Below are 20,348 nucleotides of genomic sequence, written 5' to 3'. Positions count from 1 at the left end.
ACGCGACCCACCGCTTGAACGTCAACATAAACTCATTTCAAACAAGAAAACACACATTCAACTATATTTACTTTCTTATTGAAAAAATGCCATTTATATTGATACTAAATAATGAAAAAAAAACAACTGAAACCGTTTCCTGGAAATTCCCTGTCGTGATTCATGCGGGCAAATTCATTATGCAGAGGCGTAGCCAAGCCGGGGCGAGCCGGGGCGGCGCCCCGGTTAGGACTCCCTGCGCCCCGGTTGAAAAAAAAAAAAAAAAAAAAAAAAAGAAAAAAAAAAAAATCGAGCTTTTTCGATTCTTCATTTTCATGCCGTTTTTTTCTTTCGGTCTTGCGCGAGTGTGCTTGCGCTATTCTATGTGCGCGATGTTATCCATTCACCGTTTGCCTCCCGGACGTTTTAGCGATCAGCGAACGGCGTGGGTGATGTTCGATTTTTTTTCCTGTGGGCGTGCGCCCCTACTGGAAAAATTCCTGGCTACGCCTCTGTCATTATGGTTCTTTCACTTCCTAAATGAGCGCTGCAAATACTTTTGTCCACTAAAATTAAATAAGCTCGCATTGATACGCCCGAGCATTTTGCTCACAAGCTACCAGCACCATGATCGTGGGTGATGGACAGAAGATGCACTTCATACAAGAATTTCAGCGTGTAACTTTTATTTAAAATGAAATAGACTGTCCATATTTGTAGATTCCCGGGACCAGAAAGCAGAAATAAGTATGGGTGATTGTGACGATGGAAAAAGAGGAAACATGCATTCCAACAAAGAATAACAGAGAAACAGCATCATCTTCCAAATAAAGCACTTCAAGTCATCTTCAGCAGCGATACAAAAATAAGCCCGGATATGAAACACTCCAAACAATCATTTAATAGTTGAAACAATAAGATTCATCTTCATAATAATAATAATGTTTGCCAATACTGGAAAAGAATCAATTGTGAGGTCAGAAAATGCCATGCAGAACCAACGCTAGTGAGAATAAATGGAATACAAAGTTTCGATTAAATGTGTGGATTAGAAGAGGCAGGCCCCGCCCGCCCGCCCGCCCACAAGCAGCCATCGTCGTGTGCATATCAGTCGAGCAAATCAAAATCCAATATCTTTCTTGGAGCAAAGATGCGCCCAAAATAAACAATCGGTCTTTCAACACAAAACTGTACAACAAGCTTTTCATTCAGTTCACCCCATCCAAACTATTTTCATTGTCATTCCATCCCAGTCCTGCTTAAAACGAGTCAACTCGTCCGACTTTGCGGTTCAAGTTATCGCCGTACATTCGCCTTGAGATGCACGTGTGGCACTTTTTGTTTGGTTTTTCAATCTATTTCCATCAAATTGAGCAAATAACTCACTGGGGTTCAATTCACAACTGAGTGGAAAAATTGCAAAAGGGTTACATGCGAGTCATCTCTACCGTGGCAAAGTTCTTCTCTGATGTATTGATGAGAAAAAAGGCTCGAGTCCGAAAAGGAGAAGACAATCCCCAAGCCAAGCGGCGCTCAAGTACGGCACGGCACTGTACCTCCCTCAGTGCAAGACTAAAAACACTCATGTAATGTAAACGATTAGCGGACAAATGCAGCGACATGCCATCTGCTCATTTTACATGGCTCAGAATTAGTTGGACGGCAGCTGCAAAGTTGATTGGATATGATGGCTTCACCTTAAATATCCTTTTCACAAACTTGGGATGCAATGTATGGAGCGGAAGTCAAGTGAAAAATGTAAAAGCGGTCTAAAGACGCAGTTCTGATTGAGCTGTGCCATTTGGACACTTGGCACTGACATCAGAGTAGCAAAGGGCTCCAAACACATTTCAAAGAAGATTTTATTGATATTTTGATATTTGCGAATGTCACTCGTTTGGCATTTTGCATCTCGGCCTCCGCTCCGTTGTTAGTCGTAGCTTTTGGAGCGGCGAAAGAATACTTGTTCCCGTGAGCCACTCGGGTGGGACACGTGCATCATCGCGTCTTTGGCGCAAAGGCTCGCACGGGTGGAAACACTTCAGCACGTCGGCCGCTCTCCAAAGCGCGCTCGCAATAAATCTCTCTCTCGATCAATAAATAAATAGAAAATAAATAGCCGGGCGGGCCGGAAAGCGCCCGCTGACGCGGAACCTGCGCCCGAGCGTGAAAAGCGCGTGGGTGTTTGCGTCAGACTGCCGTCTCCAAGTCCTCGTGGGGGGCCGAAGGTGTTTTGTGGCTGCTCAGGTAGGAGGTCAGCTCCAGGTCGCCCGCCGCCTGCTCCACCGGGGTCTTCCCCTGTGAGCCACAGCCAAAATCAGGAGAGCCCCACGACATTGCGTCTGCGGCGTGAGCGCACCTGAAAGTTGGTTTTGTGAAGCGACGCGCCCGCCTCCACCAACAGCCGACACACGGCGTGCTGCTTCTCCCAAGCGGCTTTGTGCAAGGCGGTGTCCCCTCTGCTCACGCACGCACACCACAAACCGGGTCAAAACGTGCATTGGAGTCGCACGCGCTCACGACAACCTTTCAAGCCGACGTACTTTTCTCCGTCGGGCAAGTCGAGAAGCACTTTGGATCCTGAGGAGCAAACGGACGATCCATTTAGAGTCTAAATTTTAGACGGAGCCAACCTGTTGCATGCCTGCCGTGGCAGCAGGGGGCGCTGCAATTTGGGCGTACCCTGCTGCAGGATGAAGACCACCAGCTGGGCGTGTCCTTTCCGCGCGGCTTTATGCAGGGCCGAGCAACCGGCGGCGTCTCGCACCAGCAGGCTGACGCCGTGACGCACGCACTCCGACAACTGCGCCAGACACACAAATCAAGCTGGCTTGGCTGCTGTGTGTCCGTCCAATCAAGACACAGGAAGGTTCTTTTGTACCGTGGAGAGATCCCCGGCGCTCGCCGCCGTCAACAGCGCTGCAAAAGATACATCGGAGCGGAACTCATCCACCAAGTGGAGTGCGTGGAACGGAGCGCAAAGCACGCTAGCGCGACCGGCTACCTTGTTCCTCGGGAGTCAACGGCGCGCTAGAAACAGACACGACACGGAGGATTACTCGGGCTGCCGTTTACGACGACGGCATTACGGCAGAAGGCTCGTTCGCACCCGGCGCTGGGCTCCGCCACCAGGTCGGGCATCCCGGCCGATGACACCCGGCCCCCCGCCGGGCCCTCGCGGTCCAGGATGAACACCTCGTCCTGGCAGATTTCCGTGACAAAGTGAAGGTGCTCCTACGGAAGGACGTCAGCGACAAAAGGTCTTCGGCGGGCCAAAGCAAACAAAAGGCATCGTCAACTCCCGGCGGAGCTTCCTACCTGGGCCTTGTCGATGCGATAGAAGCGATCGGCCGATGTGGCTGTGGGGGGGGAACGACCACGTTGAAAAATTCATGTCAAACGATGGTGTCGGGGTTTTTTTGAACTCACAATCCAAGAAGCTCCAGCTGGAAGAGAGTCTGCCAGCCGAGGTGGTCCGAGGCATCCCCCGGCTCTCATCCTGCAAAAAATAAACGTCAACTAAAATAAACGTTTCACCCAACAGTGGCGCAAAGTGACTACGAATTGGTTTCGGTCCAGCCGACCTGGTAATGCACTCTGTGGCCAAGAGAGGGCGCCTGCTGCAAGTCCTGCTGAGTACAAAGAAGTTTGGGCCAGGTTAGGAAAGGAAGATGCACAGTCGAGTGATTTCAAGACGAGGATCTCGCCTCTCGCAGTCTGTCGATGTAGAGTCTGCACGTTTCCAAGTCGCAGTCGCCCCTCACCACCACGATGCCCACCGGAACCGCTGGCAGCCAAACGTCATCCCCTTCAACAATTGGTCGGACGGAGCGGCGCCTAACGTGCGCACTTACAGATGTCCCGCAGCCGCTCTTTGTCGTACTGCAAGCGGTCGTACTCGTGCAGGCCGATCCGGTTGACCCGCAGCCGAAGCCGCTCGGGGACGGCGTGAGGGCTGCCGGGGAAACATGGACGTGCGCAAAGACGCTTGCTCAAGACCCGCCGCCGTAACGTGGAGGCAAAACGCGGGAAGCGAGCTGCTCGAACGGCACACCGAAAGCAGACGACAAAGGACAGACGGCGACGTGCTGCTCGCTTGATAAAAGATTCGCATGGCTGCGAGGAGATTTGGCGCTTCAGAGCTTTCGAAGCGCGTGAAGGTTTTTACACACACACAGGCGGCGGGGGCGGCGGCGGCAGAACGTTGACATGACAGCGGCTCAGGTACTTACACAGAGAAGGAGTCGGGGGGAGCAGAGAGGCGGCGCAGATCACCTGCACACACCTTCTGAATACTAGCGCCGCCACGCGCATGCGCACACACAAGAGAGAGAGAGAGAGAGAGAGAGAGAGAACGGGGGAGGCGTGGCCAGGGAGCGGAAGGAAAAGACGCAAATGGTGCCGAGGCCAAAGGGAGAGAGGAGGGCGGGCAAAGAGGATGGAGAGGTGGAGAAAAGAGGTCAGTTGAGGAGGCACCCAGCAGCCCACAAAAAAAAGTGACACGGTCCAAGAGCACGGGTTAGTCACTTTGCCTTGAGCTGACCACTGCAAAAACTGCCGCCAAAAAAGGAAGAACAGGAGCTAAATTCAAAAGTGCTCAAATGAGGAGGAAGCCAAATGACATTTGGACGCATGAGCGAGGAAACCAAAAAACTCGCTGCATTTCTCTCGCTCGTCATCCCGCCAGAGTGGCCGCGATGTCGCCATCTAGTGGCGCTTTTTTGTCATTATCGCTTGCATCCCTTTCATCTTGCTCAGCTGAGTTCTTGCAGTGCCGCCACGCACAGACACACAAAGATGCGGTGCAGAAGTGTTAGTTGCCACGCACGCCGCCGAGACCGTTCGTGTGTGTGTGTGTGTGTGTGTGTGTGCACGTGACTCACTCGTTGAGCAGCGGCACCGAGGTGCGTCTCTTGCTCTTCTGGACCATGTTGGCCTGGTTGCGCAGCGAGATGCGCAGCGTGGACGGCGCCAGTCGGCACGGCTCGCCGTCCACCTGCGCCAGGCGAGAAGGGGGTCAAAGGTCACATCTGAAAAGCTAGCCGGCCGGCCGTCAAACTGACCTGCACCGGCACGGTCTTGAAGGTGGTGAGGACCACCTCGCGGCACTGGTGGAGCCTCTCGCCGTGACCGCCCACCTGCAGCGCCGCCTGGAAGCAATGAAAATAATTCTCAAAAGCGTTCTTTCTTTTTTTTCTTTGGCGTTTGGCGAGCCCCGCCTCCTACCAGCGAGGCCACGGTGAAGCCGATGACCTCGATGCAGCCGTCGTCGTGACGCTGCGGCTCAAAGTCGCGGTGGTCGCCGGTGTTCCCCCAGGGCATGGTGCCCGCGCAGTACCTGCGGTACCAGACCGTGGCGGTTGGTTAGCTGGCGCCGTTAGCTAGCGCCGCCGCCGCCAACCCAAACAAACCCACCTGGGAATGTTTAGAAAGACGATGCACTGGAATTTCAAATCTTGGATCTTGGGAGTCAAGTCGGTCCCGTCGCACTGCAAAGGTGTCACACGTCCCGTTGCTTCTCACTCCATCCGATTTGTCACATTGTCATCGCGGGCACGGCCCACGTGAAAGCCATCCGGCGAGAGCGTCTTTGCACTCACCACCACTCGGACGTGCTTGGACAAGTCCCTCGAGCTTCTCTGGAGGAAATCGGAGAAGGCGGCCTGCCAGACACGCACACGCACACACATGCACGCGCGCACAGTTGCGTTGAGGCAATTGCAAGCGGCTCTTTTCAAACCGTGCAAAAGTGAAAACATGTTCAACAGTTTGCCATTTGCTTGGAAAAAAAAGAAGGCAAATTGTGAAAAGTCAGACTCACCCCCGCGTAGAACATTTTGTTGCGGAAGCGACTGTTAAACTTTTCGGGGTTGGCCTCTGGAACGCAAAGAAAACATGGTGGCAAGGTTAAGAATAGAAGGTGAGAGAAACGGATGCCGCTCACCTCTGGACTCGTGGAACTCCAGCGTGACGTGAGCGTCGAAGCCCAGGCTGAAGTAGTTGTTGAAGACGTCGAGGGGCAGCTGAGCGGGTCACCGCACGTTAGCGACACGCCGGCGACACGCACGCCCGCACGGCCGCCCGCCGCTTCTCCTTTACCTTGTGCGTGCCGTCTTGGAGCTGCCGCTCGGCGCCGTGGCTCTGCTCTACCTGCAGGTTCCACCTGTCCAGCTGCACCACCGAGCCGTCCTCCACCTGGCCCAGAACCTTGGACACGGGCTCGTCCGTGTAGCCCTGCCAGAAAAAAAATCAAATCAAGCACAGGAAGAAGGCTGCATGGCGGAAACTTCTTGGATTGTGGCCTTCTTGGACAAAACTTTTGGGACACACACATTTAGGCATGTTTTTTTGGAGTTGTTGTTGTTGTAAATGTAAAGCAGACAAAGCAAAAATGGTTTGTTTGCATTTGGGAGGTGAGTGACGCTTGGGAACTCACCCCGCCCCAGTTGAGCGTCCTGGCGAGGTCGTTTCCTGTTCCCAGAGGAAGGACGGCCACCGGAGGCTGCGGGTTCATCTGTAGCTCGTCCAGCGTGGACAGGATCCAGCCCACCTAGGCAAGCAGGAAATGGATTGTGCTAAGGGGGCGGGGCGAGGCCAAGGAGGGGCGGGGTCAACGCAAAATGTACCGTGCCGTCTCCACCGCAGGCCAGGATCCTCAAGTTTGGCACTTTGCGATACAAATCCAACCTGAAAGAGCAGAGCAGAGCGGAGAGGGTGGCGCTCTGTCGCTCATGGATAGCGCCGAACACTCACGCCTCCCGAAGGCCGCCCTGCGACAGGTCAAAGACTTGCCGCGGGTTCAGGATCCACATGAACATCTGGAGCAGCTTGGCGCCCTGCGGACAGGAAGCAGATGGGCTGGGATGGACGGCCAGCGACCTTTCTGACCTTCTGCTCGCTAGCCACGCTCATGCCAACCTGGTTGCCTCCGCTCTTGGGGTTGACGAAGACCAGGATGGGCTTCATGAGCGGCGAGGGCAGCGGCTTCAGCATGAACGGCCGCCATTTGGACTCCTGAGGGAGGGAACGTCAGCGCCGCGTGCGGCCGAGAGGGAGGTCACGTGCAAGTCGCCATCCGTGTCGCTTACGTCCGGCCCCTTCTTGCTGGTCCTGCGCTTGAAAGACGTGCGCTTTTTCCTCCTGGCCGAGTTCTTGAGCAAGCTCTGTGCATAGATGGGCTTAGCGGTTAGCGCTAAGCGCCGTTAGCGCTCGGAGCTCGGCGGTTGGCGCTCGCCTGCGGTTTCCTGACTCTGATGATCCAGGACGGAGGCACGATGACGGCGGCGTGGGCGCCCAGCGAGCACGGTTCCTCGATCTGGTGCAGCATGAAGCACGTGACCTTGTTGTGGAACTGCCCGGCACACAAATTAGCACCGGCCAGCAGCTCGTTTCAACATTTTCCCACAACATCACACCGCCGAGTTCGTTACATGTTTTGTTTCTAGTCTGACGGAATTTCGCTCAGATGGTGGGCAAGCCCGCTCGCTCGCGCGCGAGAATTCCGATTTGAGCCCAACTCACAGCCTGCTTGCACCACGAACAGCTGATGGCGATGATTTCTTTACTGTGGAAGAACTTCTGCTGAAAGCTCTGCGGAAGGAAAGGACAAACAAAAGACGAGGACGGAAAGGGATGTCGCTCGCAGAGACCGTTTGACGGCATGGCGGGCGGGCGGCCATTTTGCCGGCCTGCCCGCCTGCGTGGCTGCCACCGACCTTCCCGCACTGCTTGCACTTGCCGTCCTGGCGCCGGCGGTGCACCCAGTGGTGCCTCAGCACGTTCTGCCGGCAGAGAGCAGACGGCGCCGCCTTACACCTGGCCCCGCTCGGACCTCCCGTCGGGAGACTTACATCTCGCGGGCACCGCGAGCCTCCTTCCCTGAAAGTCGGCTTGCACCTGAAGTTGATCTTGATCACGAGACAGCCAAGGCGTCACGTCAGGGCTTTGGACTTGCTGTGTGCGTGCGTGCGTGTGCACTACCTTCTCCAGCTGCTCGGTGCAGCTGGTGTGGACGACGATCTTGCAGGCGGCGCACTTCCTCCTGGGCGCAGACTTCTTCAAGCACAAACACACAGGTCGGCTGTCAAGACGGGCAGGCGGCAGATGACTTGGAGCGAGCTCACCGCAGCCTTGAGCAGGCAGGCGTCCTCCCCGAGGTAGCAGAGTTCGCCCGAGCAGCTGGTCTCCATCCACAGGTGGTCGCCGTTGACGGCGTTCTCCTGCCGGGTGGATGGGCGGGCGAGACTGCCATCATTTTTGTGGCGGGCTGGGATTATCAGAGCGCGCCAGCGGAGAATTTGCTTTCTCCCAAAGTGAATTTCCTTGTCTGTCTGTCTGTCTATTAGGGGTGTAACGATTCATCGATACACATCGATTAATCGATGGAAGGCTCTACGATTTATTGGCATCGATGCTAAACGTAAACATCGATTTATATCGCCGTGTTTGACCTCGGACATTAGACGCGACTTTATTTTGAAATCCAGTTCATTGTTGCTTGCTTCCTCTTTCCGGGAGCAGTACGCGGCGTGTTGTGAGCAGAGCAGAGCAGGCACGTGAAAGGGGAGCCGACAACTACGCGGCTCCTGGGCTGGTGCTATGGCTAGTGTCCAAGAAGACGAGGAAATTCGCTCCCCTTTGGGCTTCAACTCATTCGTTTGGAAGCACTTTGGATTCCAAAGAAAAGATGACTCAACGGACAAGACACTTGCAGTTTGTAAATCCTGCCATGCGGTGGTCAAATATTCAGGGAGCACAAATCTCTATGCACATTTAAAGAAAAAACACGACATCAAAGTTCAGTGTTAAAATAAGCACTTTGTATACTACAATACTGTTGTAATTTCCTAAATAAAGAGTTTGCAGTACCTTGTTGATTTTGCGTATGAATTGTTATAAATCAGGATATTGTTCTATATTTTTTATTTTTAAAAAAATATATATGTATCGATCGTAGAGCACTATATCGTGATGTATCGTGAATGAATCACAGCAGGCTTTAAGATATCGGCAAATATCGTATCGTGCTTCTTTGTATCGATATGATATCGTATCGTGACAAAACCCGCGATTTACACCCCTACTGTCTATGTATGAAGTGGGCGGGCTTGTACAGACAGGGCAGGGCGTTGGTCTGACACCTTTGGATGCCACGGCGACAATTACGTTGGAAAGGCGCTCGCTCGCTCACACGGTGAGACCAGACAACGCGAAGGAGACCGACAAGTGAGTTTGCTTTCTTTTTTTTGACCCGTATAGACACATAGTTTTGCTTTTAACAAGGAGCGACCGTTTGTGGCGTTATTTAGTGAGCCGGCCGGATGGTCGGACGCTTTCTCCATATATTGTCAGTTGTTTTCTTTGATTGAAGTTTGGGCGGGGGGGGGGGGGGGGGGGGGGGGGTCAGCTACTTCGTTAGGGAACGTAACGACAAGGAAGCGAAGCCAGTAGCAAAGTCAGTGTTGAGCAGCCTCGAGAACCAGGAAGCAAGTCCTAACAAGGGTGGAAATCAGGCCACCTTCTGCGCTTTGGGTGTGGAATGGTGTTGTGCAAGAAAATCAAGGTTCGCCTTTTGCTTTCAGTTTCACGGGGGAAAGATGGCTCTGGATGCCGAGAGCAAGGAGCTGCTGTTGAAAACGCTGGAAGACCTGGGGCAGGAGGACTTCAAGAAGTTCAAGTTTCATATGCGTCTGGCTAAGGGCAAAAAAGCAAACGCAGACCGGATTTACATCGCCGAAGAGCTGGTGAACAGGTACAGCAAGAAGGCTGTAGCGGAGACCAGCAAGATTTTGAAGAAGATGAAAAACTATGAACTGGCCCAGAAGCTGCAAATCAAAGGTAAGGTGAGCGTGGCTTCTGGTGGGGGGGGCTTTCCACAAAGCAGCTCTCCGATGCTGCCCTACCCCTCTTGCCTCCTTCACTTGCCTCCTTGAGTGGAAGTGGCGGCATGGGCGCACAGCACGCTTGCGGCCAGGCCTAAAGACGCGTTTGATCTCCTTCAGGTGTCACCCGTGCGCCCTCAGATAGCATCTCCTTAGAGGTCCAGATGGGCGAATTCAAGCGGGAGCTGCAAGAGAACCTGCGGGCCATGTACTGCAAGGCTCCCGAGGGCAACACAGAGCGCAGCCAGCAGGAGGCTCTGGAGAGCGTCTACACCAAGCTCCACATTAGCCGCGGCGTCGCCGGTCTCCCCGACAAGCAGCACGAGGTCCTTCAGATGGAGATGCGCGGCCAAGACGAGGAGGAGGAGTCCATCGAGCCGTGCGACATCTTCAAAAGCGAGAAGCCCCTTCGCACCATGGTCACCGTGGGCTTCGCGGGCATCGGGAAGACCTTCCTGGTGCGCAAGTTTGTCCTGGACTGGGCCAACGGGACAACCAACACAGACGTGGACTTTATCTTTCCCTTGCCCTTCCGCGAGTTGAACTTGGAGGAGGAGAAAAGCTTTTCGCTGGCAGAGCTCATCCAGCAATTCATGTGCAAAAGCAAGGCGGCCATCGAGAGGCTGCAGCACATCTTGGTCAGGCTGCAAGATTTGGGCAAGCCCACCTACCAAAGCAGCAGCGTCAAGATTTTGTTTGTACTGGACGGCTTGGACGAGTGCCGCCTCAAACTGGACCTGAGCGACGAGCGCAAGGAGCGCCTGGATGTGACCCGAGCGTACCCCGTGGAGGTGCTCCTGGCGCATCTCATCAAGGGGAACCTGCTTCCCTGCGCCCGGCTTTGGATCACCACGCGGCCCCAGGCGGCCCGCGACATCCCGCCGCGCCTGGTGGACGGCAGAACCGAGGTGAAAGGCTTCAGCCGCTCCCAGAGGCTGGACTACTTCAGGAAGAGGTTCCCCAATGACGAGAAGAACGTCATCAAGCACATCCAAAAGTCCCGCAGCATTTTCATCATGTGCCACATGCCCATCTTCTGCTGGCTCACCGCCACCGTTCTCCGAGATTATCGGCAGCACGGAAAGAAGCTGCCCGAAACCCTGACCGAGATGTACACAGAGTTCCTCCTCTATCACCTGGGCAGGTCCGAGGAGCGAGGCGGCCAGAAGCCCACGGAGTACGTCAAAGCGCTGGCCAAGATGGCTTTTCACCATCTCATGAAAAAGCGACAGATCTTCTACGAGAGCGACTTGCGAGAAAGCGGCTTGGATGACCCGCAGGTCGCAAAACACTCGGGAGTCTTCACCGAGGTCTTCAAGGAGGTACTCCCGCTCAATAAATACCAACGCTGGCAAGATGTTCAGTTCATCCACCTGAGCATCCAGGAATATCTGGCCGCTCTCTACGTGATGATGAGCCTGTTCCAGGACAACAAGAACGTGCTGGGAGAGCTCCCGATGCATTCCGAGCAGACGTCGCTCGTCCGGGTCCACGAGGCGGCCATCCGCAAAGCCTCAGAAAGTGAGGGAAACCTGGACTTGTTCCTCCGCTTCTTGGTGGGCCTTTCCTTGCAGTGCAACCAGGAGCTCATGGGCGAGCTGCTGAAGGCTCCCAAGAATTTCAGCCACAGCAACGCAGAAACAGTCCGCTTGATCGAGCAACAGATAGATAAGAACTCTCCTGAGGAGAACATCAACTTGTTCTACTGCCTGAAAGAGCTGAAGGACGAGTCCCTGCTGAACCAGATCCAAAAGTACCTAAAAGAATTGCGGTTCCACTGTATGTACGTACCTCCGGCCATGTGGTCGGCCCTGGTCTTCTTCTTGCGGGCTTCCGACAAAGCCATGAGCTGCTTTGAACTTGGGCCATACGCTCGGACCGACAAGGGGCTCCTGATGCTGCTGCCGGTGGTCAAGGCTTCTCAAAAATCAGTGTAGGTGCCGTCGAGCCAGCAGGTTGAACCGGCCGCCCACATGTGTCAGCCGGCCGCCCTCTTGTCTTCTCAGGCTCCAGTGGTGCCAACTGAGCAAGAAAAGCTGCGAGGCGCTGGCCTCCGTTCTAAGCTCGCCCTGCAGCCTGAGAGAGCTGGACCTCAGCTGGAATGACTTGTACGACGACGGGCTGGAGGCGCTCGCCGCCGGACTGGCAAAGCCGCAGTGCACCTTGCAAGTCTTCAAGTAAGGCTCTCCTCCACCCCCGTCGAGCGAGCGGCAGAAGGCCAGCCGGCCCAAGAACCTTGGGCTTGTGTCAGCCGGCCGCCCTCTTGTCTTCTCAGGCTCAGTGGCTGCAAGCTGAGCAAGAAAAGCTGCGAGGCGCTGGCCTCCGTTCTAAGCTCGCCCTGCAGCCTGAGGGAGCTGGATCTCAGCCGCAACGACTTGTGTGACGAGGGGCTGGAGGCGCTCGCCGCCGGACTGGCAAAGCCGCAGTGCACCTTGCAAGTCCTCAAGTAAGGTTCTCCTCCACCCCCGTCGAGCCAGCGGCAGAAGGCCAGCCAGCCCAAGAACCTTGGGCTTGTGTCAGCCGGCCACCCTCTTGTCTTCTCAGGCTCGAGAAATGCAACCTGAGCAAGAAAAGCTGCGAGGCGCTGGCCTCCGTTCTAAGCTCGCCCGGAAGCCTGAGGGAGCTGGATCTCAGGTGGAATGACTTGTACGACGACGGGCTGGAGGCGCTCGCCGCCGGACTGGCAAAGCCGCAGTGCACCTTGCAAGTCCTCAAGTAAGGTTCTCCTCCACCCCCGTCGAGCGAGCGGCAGAAGGCCAGCCGGCCCAAGAACCTTGGGCTTGTGTCAGCCGGCCGCCCTCTTGTCTTCTCAGGCTCCAGTTGTGCAGGCTGAGCAAGAAAAGCTGCAAGGCGTTGGGCTTCGTTCTAAGCTCGCCCGGCAGCCTGAGGGAGCTGGATCTGGGCCTCAACAACTTGTACGGCGACGGGCTGGAGGCGCTTGCCGCCGGACTGGCGAAGTCGCAGTGCACCTTGGAAGTCCTCAGGTAAGGCTCTCCTCCACCCCCGTCGAGCGAGCGGCAGAAGGCCAGCCGGCCCAAGAACCTTGGGCTTGTGTCAGCCTCCATCTTGTCTTCTCAGGCTCAAGTGCTGCAACCTGAGCAAGAAAAGCTGCGAGGCGCTGGCCTCCGTTCTAAGCTCGCCCGGCAGCCTGAGGGCGCTGGATCTCAGCCTCAACAACTTGCGTGACGACGGGCTGGAGGCCCTCGCCGCTGGACTGGCAAAGCCGCAGTGCACCTTGCGAAGCCTCGGGTAAGGCTCTCCTCCACCCCCGTCGAGCGAGCGGCAGAAGGCCAGCCGGCCCAAGAACCTTAAGCTTGTGTCAGCCGGCCGCCCTCTTGTCTTCTCAGGCTCATCAACTGCAAGCTGAGCAAGAAAGGCTGCAAGGCGCTGGCCTCCGTTCTAAGCTCGCCCTGCAGCCTGAGGAGGCTGGATCTCAGCTACAACGACTTGTGTGACGACGGGCTGGAGGCGCTCGCCGCCGGACTGGCAAAGCCGCAGTGCACCTTGCAAGTCCTCAGGTAAGGCTCTCCTCCACCCCCGTCGAGCGAGCGGCAGAAGGCCAGCCGGCCCAAGAACCTTGGGCTTGTGTCAGCCGGCCGCCCTCTTGTCTTCTCAGGCTCCGGTACTGCAACCTGAAGAAGAAAAGCTGCGAGGCGCTGGCCAAGGCTCTCCGGTCCAACCCCTCCCACCTCCAAGAGCTGAAGCTGCGGGGCAATGACATCAAAGAGGAAGAAAGGCAGGTCTTGGCGGAGGTCCAAAAGGATCCTCGCTGCAGTGTGAAGCTCGAGTGGTAGGTTCCAAACATCTTCCATGGCGCTCGCTCGTCTGAATGGACCGGCGACAGGAAAATGGGTAGCTCCAAAAACAGATGTGCTCACAGCTCATGGACTAAAGCAGCTAAAGTCACACCAGAAAGAAACATTTGAAGCATCTCATTCTAGCTAGTACACACCAAATCAATAACGACCACAGAAGTAGACATTTTTAGACGAGATGTGATGGACTGACTATGTGGTCATGAGAAATGTTTTGAGAATAACTTGATGATCTGATGATATATTTCTATTTGGTGTGCACTTTGAAATAACATGTTGCCTTCATGAATGACGTAAGTGCTCAATGCATGCCAAACGCTTGATTGTATCTATCTTAAGTTTTGTCTAGGTTTGATCTTTCACATGATTTCACTGATCCAGGACGGTGATGAGACTGCGTACAGACAGGAGGTGGAGCGGCTGGTCCACTGGTGCAACCAAAACCATCTGGAGCTGAACCCGCTCAAGACCGTGGAGATGACAGTGGATTTCAGGCGAGACCCTTCACCACTTTTACCCCTCACTATCCGCAGTAATACTATTCTCTCCACAGACACCTTCAAGTTCCTGGGAACCACAATCTCTCGGGACCTGAAATGGACCGGCCACATAGACTCTGTCCGGAAGAAGGCCCAGCAGAGGCTGTACTTCCTGAGACAGCTCAAGAAGTTCAACCTGCCGCGAGAGCTTCTGAAGACCTTCTACACTGCCATCATCCAGTCTGTCCTCTGCACCTCCATCACTGTCTGGTTTGGATCAGCCTCCAAACAAGACAAGCACAGACTGCAACGGACAATCAGGACTGCAGAAAAGATTCATTGGAATCAACCTCCCTTCTATCCAAGACTTGTACCTGTCCAGGACCAGGAAACGTGCAAGGAACATCTCTACAGACCCTTCTCACCCAGGTTGCAGTCTGTTTGAACTACTCCCCTCCGGACGGCGTTATAGAGCTCGGTACGCCAAAACCAGCAGACACCGAGACAGCTTCTTCCCCCAGGCTGTTGCTCTGATGAACTCACACCACTCATAGAGTCTCAGAGGCATTACTGTGCAATAACATCCTGCTCTTCACACCTTTTGAATTTGTCTACACTGTTTTTGCCATTATTCACATGTCCTGAGTGTTGTTAGTCACCTATATGTTGAACAGAGGGTGTGTTTTACCGAAGTCAAATTCCTTGTTTGGCACGCTCAAACATGGCGAATAAAAACTCTTGAATCTTGAATCTTGAATCTTGATTGAAGGATCTTCTGGACAGAGGGAAATGTCTTGCCGAATAATAAAAAGATATGTATGGAAGGAAGTATTATTAACCGAGAATGTGCCGAAAGTGCGTGGAATGTAAAAGAAGACACAATGAGCCATCATTGACATCGCCCGGTGTGCGTGCGGCGTGCTAAATTTAGGCCAGCCGTGATGAGGAGAAAGGAAGCGTCACGGGATTGTTACGCCGGCAAAAAAATAAAATAATTCCGCTTGGCTTGGACCGGCCGAAGCGACAAAAGAACACGAGAGCGCTCCAGCGGCCTTCCAGTGGCCATTTGTGGCTCGAGTGCAGATGATAACGGAGTGGCGCTTTTAACTTCAACGGGAGATGAGTCACAAAAAAAGAAACATGGCCAAAGCGCTTTGACTCGCATGGTGCCGCACTTTGAGTCTCCGGCGGTTCCTCCACGTGGAGCCAGCGTCAAATCGGGAAGAAGTACTTTGAGGTGCCTACCGTCCAGTCCATGCGGGTGCGAAGCTCCTTGCCGGGGCCGTTGGAGGCGGGAGGCGGGGCTACCTGCAGCGGCCCCAGGTGTTGCAGGCCCGACCGTGAGATGGCTTTCCTGCATGGGGGGGCGGGGAGCACAAAAGAAGATTTTTGTTTTAAAGCGCACACACGCACGTGCAAAGGAATTAAGGAGGAGCCGCCACTATGGGCTTTCCGGATGTTCTGACGCGGCTGTCGGAATTAGAAATGAATGAATGAGGTTTTCTTTTTTTTATTAAACAAATGACCCAGGGACTTAAGTGGCAACCGGCTTCGGTTTCAGCGGGCCGCCTGTCACCAACTGTCAAGCCGGAGGACAAAGAGGAGTCTGTTTACACGCCCTGGAACGTGATCACACACACGCAAATCCTGGGATAAAAATAGTAATGCGTGGGTGACAACGGGAGAAATGCAAGGATGTATGCTGACTGGGCATGACAGATGAGTTGCGCGTTTCACATGTTCACATGGGCCGTGGCGACATCATTGTTCTGGTTTCGCTTGAGTGGAAATGACACGCATCGAGAGGAACGACGCACAAACAGGAAACGCCCGTGCAATCTGGACATTATTCGCCAACACGCGGGCGGGCGCGCGCGCAGGAATGCGCGTTTCACAAACCACAATAGCAGGAAGACATTACCGCGCGCGCGCGCGCGCGCACACAACTAGCATAATGGCAGACTATGCGACATGAGCGTCGACGTACGCTACAAATGAATCCAAAAGCAATTGATGAGTGAAGGCGTTTCATTGGGACCAAAGTAGCGCTTTGCTGCCATCTTGTGACGTCAGGGAACTACGTTGAAGTGAGGTGGTCGCTTTTGACTTGACACAAAGAAAAATGCGCCACCAAAGAACAAACAAGCAGAAGCCCAAAGTAGACACTTTGGAGCTTCCGTCTTTTTGCGGCTTGCTGCTGTGTTTCTTTTTCTTTTTGTGTGTCACCGCGGCGCATCCCGTCCGTCGTCGTCAGGTTGCGCTCAGGAAGTCGGACTCTTTCCTTTCCGACCTTCCTCTGCTTCTATTTATAAACTCTTGCCTCTCTGGGAAATTTCAAGTGTGCCGCGACGGCTGCGGGGAAGCGGTGACGTCGAGAGCAGGCCCCGCCCACTCCCACCTCTTTGCAGCTTACTGTCGCTGCATGCTAGCAAACAGTGCAAAACGCCATTGACGGGCTAGCGGCTACATTGGGGAAGACGAGGAGATTCTCATCCTTCTTCATCCTGCTGCCTACTGCTCGCTCTCCTTCCTTCCTTCCTTCCTTCCTTCCTTCCTTCCTTCCTTCCTTCCTTCCTTCCTTCCTCTCTCTTCCTCTTGTTCCCTGGCCGATTCCTCATCCTCCACCTCTTCCTCTGTCCTCCTCTTCCCACTCATCCTTTGGCTCCTCCCTCCTACTCATGCCTCATCCTCTTCCTGGACAACTCACTTTCTCCTCGCATCCCTCCCTCCATCCTCCCACTCCCGCCTTCTTTTGCACCCTGACTCAAGTGAGGGTCAAATTCGATTGAGATGATGACGCAATCATTTTTTGTGGGACATTTATTCTTCCACAAAACTCCCACTCGGAGACTGCAGCTTCACGTGGTTATGGCCGTCACGACCATTGCGATCGTCCGTTTGCTTTCGATTCGCACGCGTTGGATGAAGCCGGAAAATCGGCCTCTTAAAACGTGCGTGTTGTGATGTGTGGGCGGCTTCGCCTGTGCATCTCTGACCTTCTCCTGCTGAGAATAGATGCCGAGCGCAACGAGAAGCACACGAGAGACACGGCGAGGAACGTGAAGAAGAAGAAAAGCCGAGCGAGCAAGGCAAGCCGATGGTCGCCATCGTGCTAAGTGGTTTGGTGATGGCGCCGTTCCAATTTGAGCTGGAGAGGTGTGTTGCCTCTTTTAACTTGCAGGCGCAGCTGCCTAATAAAATTCATCATTTGCTAATGACGCCCCCCCCACGCACATGTGTGCGCACAGTGGGATAAAGATGCTGTCTCACTAATTATAGCGTATCTCTGTAGCTGAGGCCTGCCGGGTTGCACGTGTGTGCGTGGGGATGTACCACTGAGAGCGTGCGTGCGTGCATTTGATCCAAAACGAAGCAGAGGATGAAACGACAATCCGCAAAGACCAACACAATAAGGGCAGAATGTACTCGCAGTGTGTGTGCGAGCGCCCGCTTGATTTTTGTGAGTGCCGCGAGATGACCACTTGTCCATAATCCTCCCCGCGTGAGCCGACGTTTTCCACCTTTTTCGGTGAACGCACGTGCCGTGCCGTACGCGACTTCAATTTGAATTTGATAAGCTGCCAGAGTTAAGCTAAAAAGTCCTTTCCAGTCTGCGCTAGGTATTTTAAAAAGCACAGTTCGAAAGGCAACAAAAGGGCAAATAGGAAAGTAGTAACTGGTACTCGGCCGGGGGCTTTATTATCACTGCAAAGGGGACGGATGGGCTTGTGGGAACCGCAGTGGGAGGGAGTACCTCAAGGCGCGAGGCAAGGCCCCCTGCGGTTTGTCGACTGGCGGCCGGCCAAAGGTCACGTGCGCCGCTGCTTGTCCTCATTTCTATTGCACAAGGCGACTTGCGACGTCCTCGCTCAAGATGGAGAAATAATTGACAAATGCTTTCCAGTGATGCCATCGCAGGAACTTCTCATTTCTGTTCTTTTTATAGCTTGCTATCCAAAGCGGAAAAGCTTCTTCCAGCCAGACGACTAATAAAGAGCGCCCGGCCGAGTTATGGGCAAAATAAGCCACGACAGGCACGAGAAGCAAATACACACACGGGGACAAATCCTGTTAGGCTTGCCGCGTTCTCCTCGCCACTTCAAACTTCACGAGGCTGAGTTACATAAGAAGACCACATTTCTGGAATGAAAACGGGCCCGACACGAGGATCCATTTTGCCTCCGGAGGCCAATTAGCGTGCCCCCGACGCAGACAGGAAGTGCACCTTTGCCACCGAGCAGTTAATTGGAGGAATGTCTTACACACCGACTCCGTGACTAGCTCATTCACGCACACACCCAAAGAAAGAAAGGATTCTTCTGGAGGCTGCGGCGGCGGGATGTCAAGTCTAAGAATAGATGAAAGGAGGGACGTTATTCTGGAAGGACACACACACACGAGCGAGCGCGCGAGCGTGACGAATGTCTGGCAGAAACGTAGCACGTGCCGCCATAAACGCCGAGTGGCACGAGTAAGCCCCTCCCTCCTCACCCGGGGAGCTTTTGGTGTCGGACCGCATGCTTTCTCAGCCTCCCGCACATGTCCACATTTGGTCATTGGCAGGAGCGAGCCGGGCCGGGCCGGGCCGAACGACCTTCTTAAGTGGCGTCGCCGATGACCTGCGAACGGCGTTGGAGGAGGAGAGCAAAATCTGCCTGCCGTCCGCCATTTGCAGAGATGCTTGCCCAGCGTGGTTGTTTTTGAAAAGTCAGCCGTTTCCCTTGGCGACGCCACATTTGGCAAACATATCTATCACGCCAAAGAGCCACGGCTGAAGACACACAGGAAGCTGGCTTCAAGCAGCCATTTTGCAGTCCATTAGGCAATCTCCAGTCATCCTTCAAAGACAAACACGTCTTGAAGAGTTTTTTTTTTTCTTTCTTTCTTTCTTTTTCCAAGGCCAACAACGGGAAGACAAAGTGCATGGAGACAAACCCACAAACTGGAATGGCCTTCCAGTCAACAAAGTCACATGACGCTTGTGCGATGGATCCGATGGCGGCATTGCACACCTTCCTGACACTGCCATCTGACAACATGACTCATTTGTGCGTGTGTGACTTTGTCTTCACTCTCACTCGCAGCTGCCAGTCACACCGGGGTGGGTGTCAGGCTGCGGCTGGCGTTCACACACTCACATGAACAATCAATAGTGACTGTGTGTGTGTGCCAGTGTGTCTCCTCCTCGCATGCTCCCGCACAACAAGGCATCGTCCCTGTCGACGCTTGAAATGCTCCCCGTGTGCAAAGCAAGTCACGTTGGAGGCTGCTAAGATGAGGCTAACACCCAACGCGATGCGTTGCGATGCGATGCGATGCGACGCGACGCGGAGAAATGTTTGCAACACAAACGCGGTGGCATGCGAAGCTACACAAACGTGAGAACTAATTAGGGCACGCTGTTGCGAAGAAGCTCAATTTGGATGAGCTATGCAATTGGATTGAAATGCGCTGATGTCAATTCAGTAAGAAGTGGAAATACACAAAGAGAGAAAGAGAGAGAGAGTCTCTCTCTGCCAGTGGCGGAGAGTGACAGGCATAAACAGCATCCGAAAACACGCATGAGGGTTGGGAAAGGTCCACGTACCGATAGGACGTCTGTTTCCGGAACGCCAGCCCCCTCAGCTTGTCCTCCAGGCTCTCCTGCTCGATGTCGGGCAGGCTGCTGAACGTGTCGCTGCAGCATCCCGCCGAGGTGTCCTCCGAACCGGCGCCGGACTCCGACTCGCCGCCGCCGTCGGCTCCGAGCGCCGCCGGAGCCTGCGTCGCCGCTTGGGGGTCCATAGCGGTCGGTCCTCGCGCTGGACCCCCCCGCCCCGCTCCGCCGCCGCTCCGCCGCCGCTCGGGCTGGCTCACCCGCGGACGCCGGCGACGACGGGCAGACGGTGGACGAGGCTTCCGGGACGAAGAGGTGCAGGCTCCGCGCGCACGTCGTCCAGCTTGTGGCCGCGAATGATGCTCTTCTCGAGCCCGAGGCAGGCAGCGGGCTGCAGGTTGCAGGTTGCAGGCACGCTGGCAGCAGGCTGGCTGGCTGGCTGGCTGGCTGGCAGGCGAGCTCTGCACTCGACTGCTGCTCACCACGAAGCGCTTGCTGTCACGTGACGTCACTACCGGAAGCACACTGTCCTTCTTCCTTCAAAATAAGACGACCGGTTCGTAGTCAAGGGCCACTTTGCTTTCTTCAGCTTTGAAAC

The 20,348-nt window shown here is 54.7% G+C and overlaps 2 protein-coding genes across 8 annotated transcripts in view; one reads left to right on the top strand and one right to left on the bottom strand.

Moving 5' to 3' along the window:
- LOC119116923 (protein NLRC5-like) overlaps positions 1 to 15,079 on the top strand; it is a 138,789-nt gene extending 123,710 nt beyond the window's left edge. The window contains exons 31-36 of one of the 4 annotated variants that reach the window (XM_037242699.1): positions 12,136 to 12,306; positions 12,405 to 12,575; positions 12,674 to 12,844; positions 12,939 to 13,109; positions 13,208 to 13,378; positions 13,453 to 13,703. In XM_037242699.1, the coding sequence (XP_037098594.1) occupies positions 12,136 to 12,306; positions 12,405 to 12,575; positions 12,674 to 12,844; positions 12,939 to 13,109; positions 13,208 to 13,378; positions 13,453 to 13,654 (1,057 nt within the window). In that variant the 3' untranslated portion in view covers positions 13,655 to 13,703. Of the gene's footprint in view, positions 1 to 9,560; positions 9,747 to 12,135; positions 12,307 to 12,404; positions 12,576 to 12,673; positions 12,867 to 12,938; positions 13,110 to 13,207; positions 13,379 to 13,452; positions 13,704 to 14,932 lie in introns of those variants that run through there. The other 3 variants (XM_037242700.1, XM_037242703.1, XM_037242710.1) reach the window with 3 other exon arrangements.
- On the bottom strand, positions 955 to 20,235 carry dgki (diacylglycerol kinase, iota). 4 transcript variants are annotated; one of them, XM_037242745.1, is made up of 34 exons: positions 19,742 to 20,235; positions 15,400 to 15,508; positions 8,103 to 8,198; positions 7,960 to 8,034; positions 7,830 to 7,886; positions 7,695 to 7,760; positions 7,501 to 7,569; positions 7,214 to 7,330; positions 7,068 to 7,142; positions 6,898 to 6,993; positions 6,733 to 6,815; positions 6,606 to 6,666; positions 6,416 to 6,529; positions 6,079 to 6,213; positions 5,924 to 6,002; positions 5,801 to 5,856; positions 5,580 to 5,642; positions 5,395 to 5,468; positions 5,206 to 5,317; positions 5,043 to 5,129; positions 4,863 to 4,975; positions 4,212 to 4,274; positions 3,834 to 3,934; positions 3,687 to 3,766; positions 3,564 to 3,608; positions 3,409 to 3,478; positions 3,298 to 3,338; positions 3,089 to 3,213; positions 2,984 to 3,009; positions 2,861 to 2,898; positions 2,662 to 2,782; positions 2,523 to 2,559; positions 2,339 to 2,438; positions 955 to 2,277 (listed from the first exon to the last, which is right to left on the bottom strand). In XM_037242745.1, the coding sequence occupies exons 1-34, from the start codon at positions 19,936 to 19,938 to the stop codon at positions 2,170 to 2,172; spliced, it is 2,889 nt and encodes a 962-aa protein (XP_037098640.1). In that variant the 5' UTR covers positions 19,939 to 20,235; the 3' UTR covers positions 955 to 2,169. The 4 variants fall into 4 exon arrangements, with proteins under 4 accessions (XP_037098640.1, XP_037098638.1, XP_037098641.1 ...); XM_037242743.1 differs by having other exon boundaries at positions 7,695 to 7,886; positions 19,742 to 20,231; XM_037242746.1 differs by lacking the exon at positions 4,212 to 4,274 and having other exon boundaries at positions 19,742 to 20,230.
- Positions 20,236 to 20,348: the final 113 nt, after the last annotated feature.

The sequence above is a fragment of the Syngnathus acus genome, chromosome 23, assembly GCF_901709675.1.
Source record: "Syngnathus acus chromosome 23, fSynAcu1.2, whole genome shotgun sequence".
Taxonomy (NCBI): domain Eukaryota; kingdom Metazoa; phylum Chordata; class Actinopteri; order Syngnathiformes; family Syngnathidae; genus Syngnathus; species Syngnathus acus.
This window is presented reverse-complemented; position numbering and strand designations above follow the sequence as displayed.

Excerpts from the sequence above, each read along its gene's own strand:
- dgki (XM_037242743.1), bottom strand. The coding sequence starts at position 19,938 with ATGGACCCCCAAGCGGCGACGCAGGCTCCGGCGGCGCTCGGAGCCGAC. Across the intron at positions 5,318-5,394 it reads GTCTTTCTAAACATTCCCAG|GTACTGCGCGGGCACCATGC; the intron begins GTGGGTTTGTTT and ends CTGGTACCGCAG. Across the intron at positions 4,275-4,862 it reads TCGGTGCCGCTGCTCAACGA|TATTCAGAAGGTGTGTGCAG; the intron begins GTGAGTCACGTG and ends TGGCGGCGCTAG.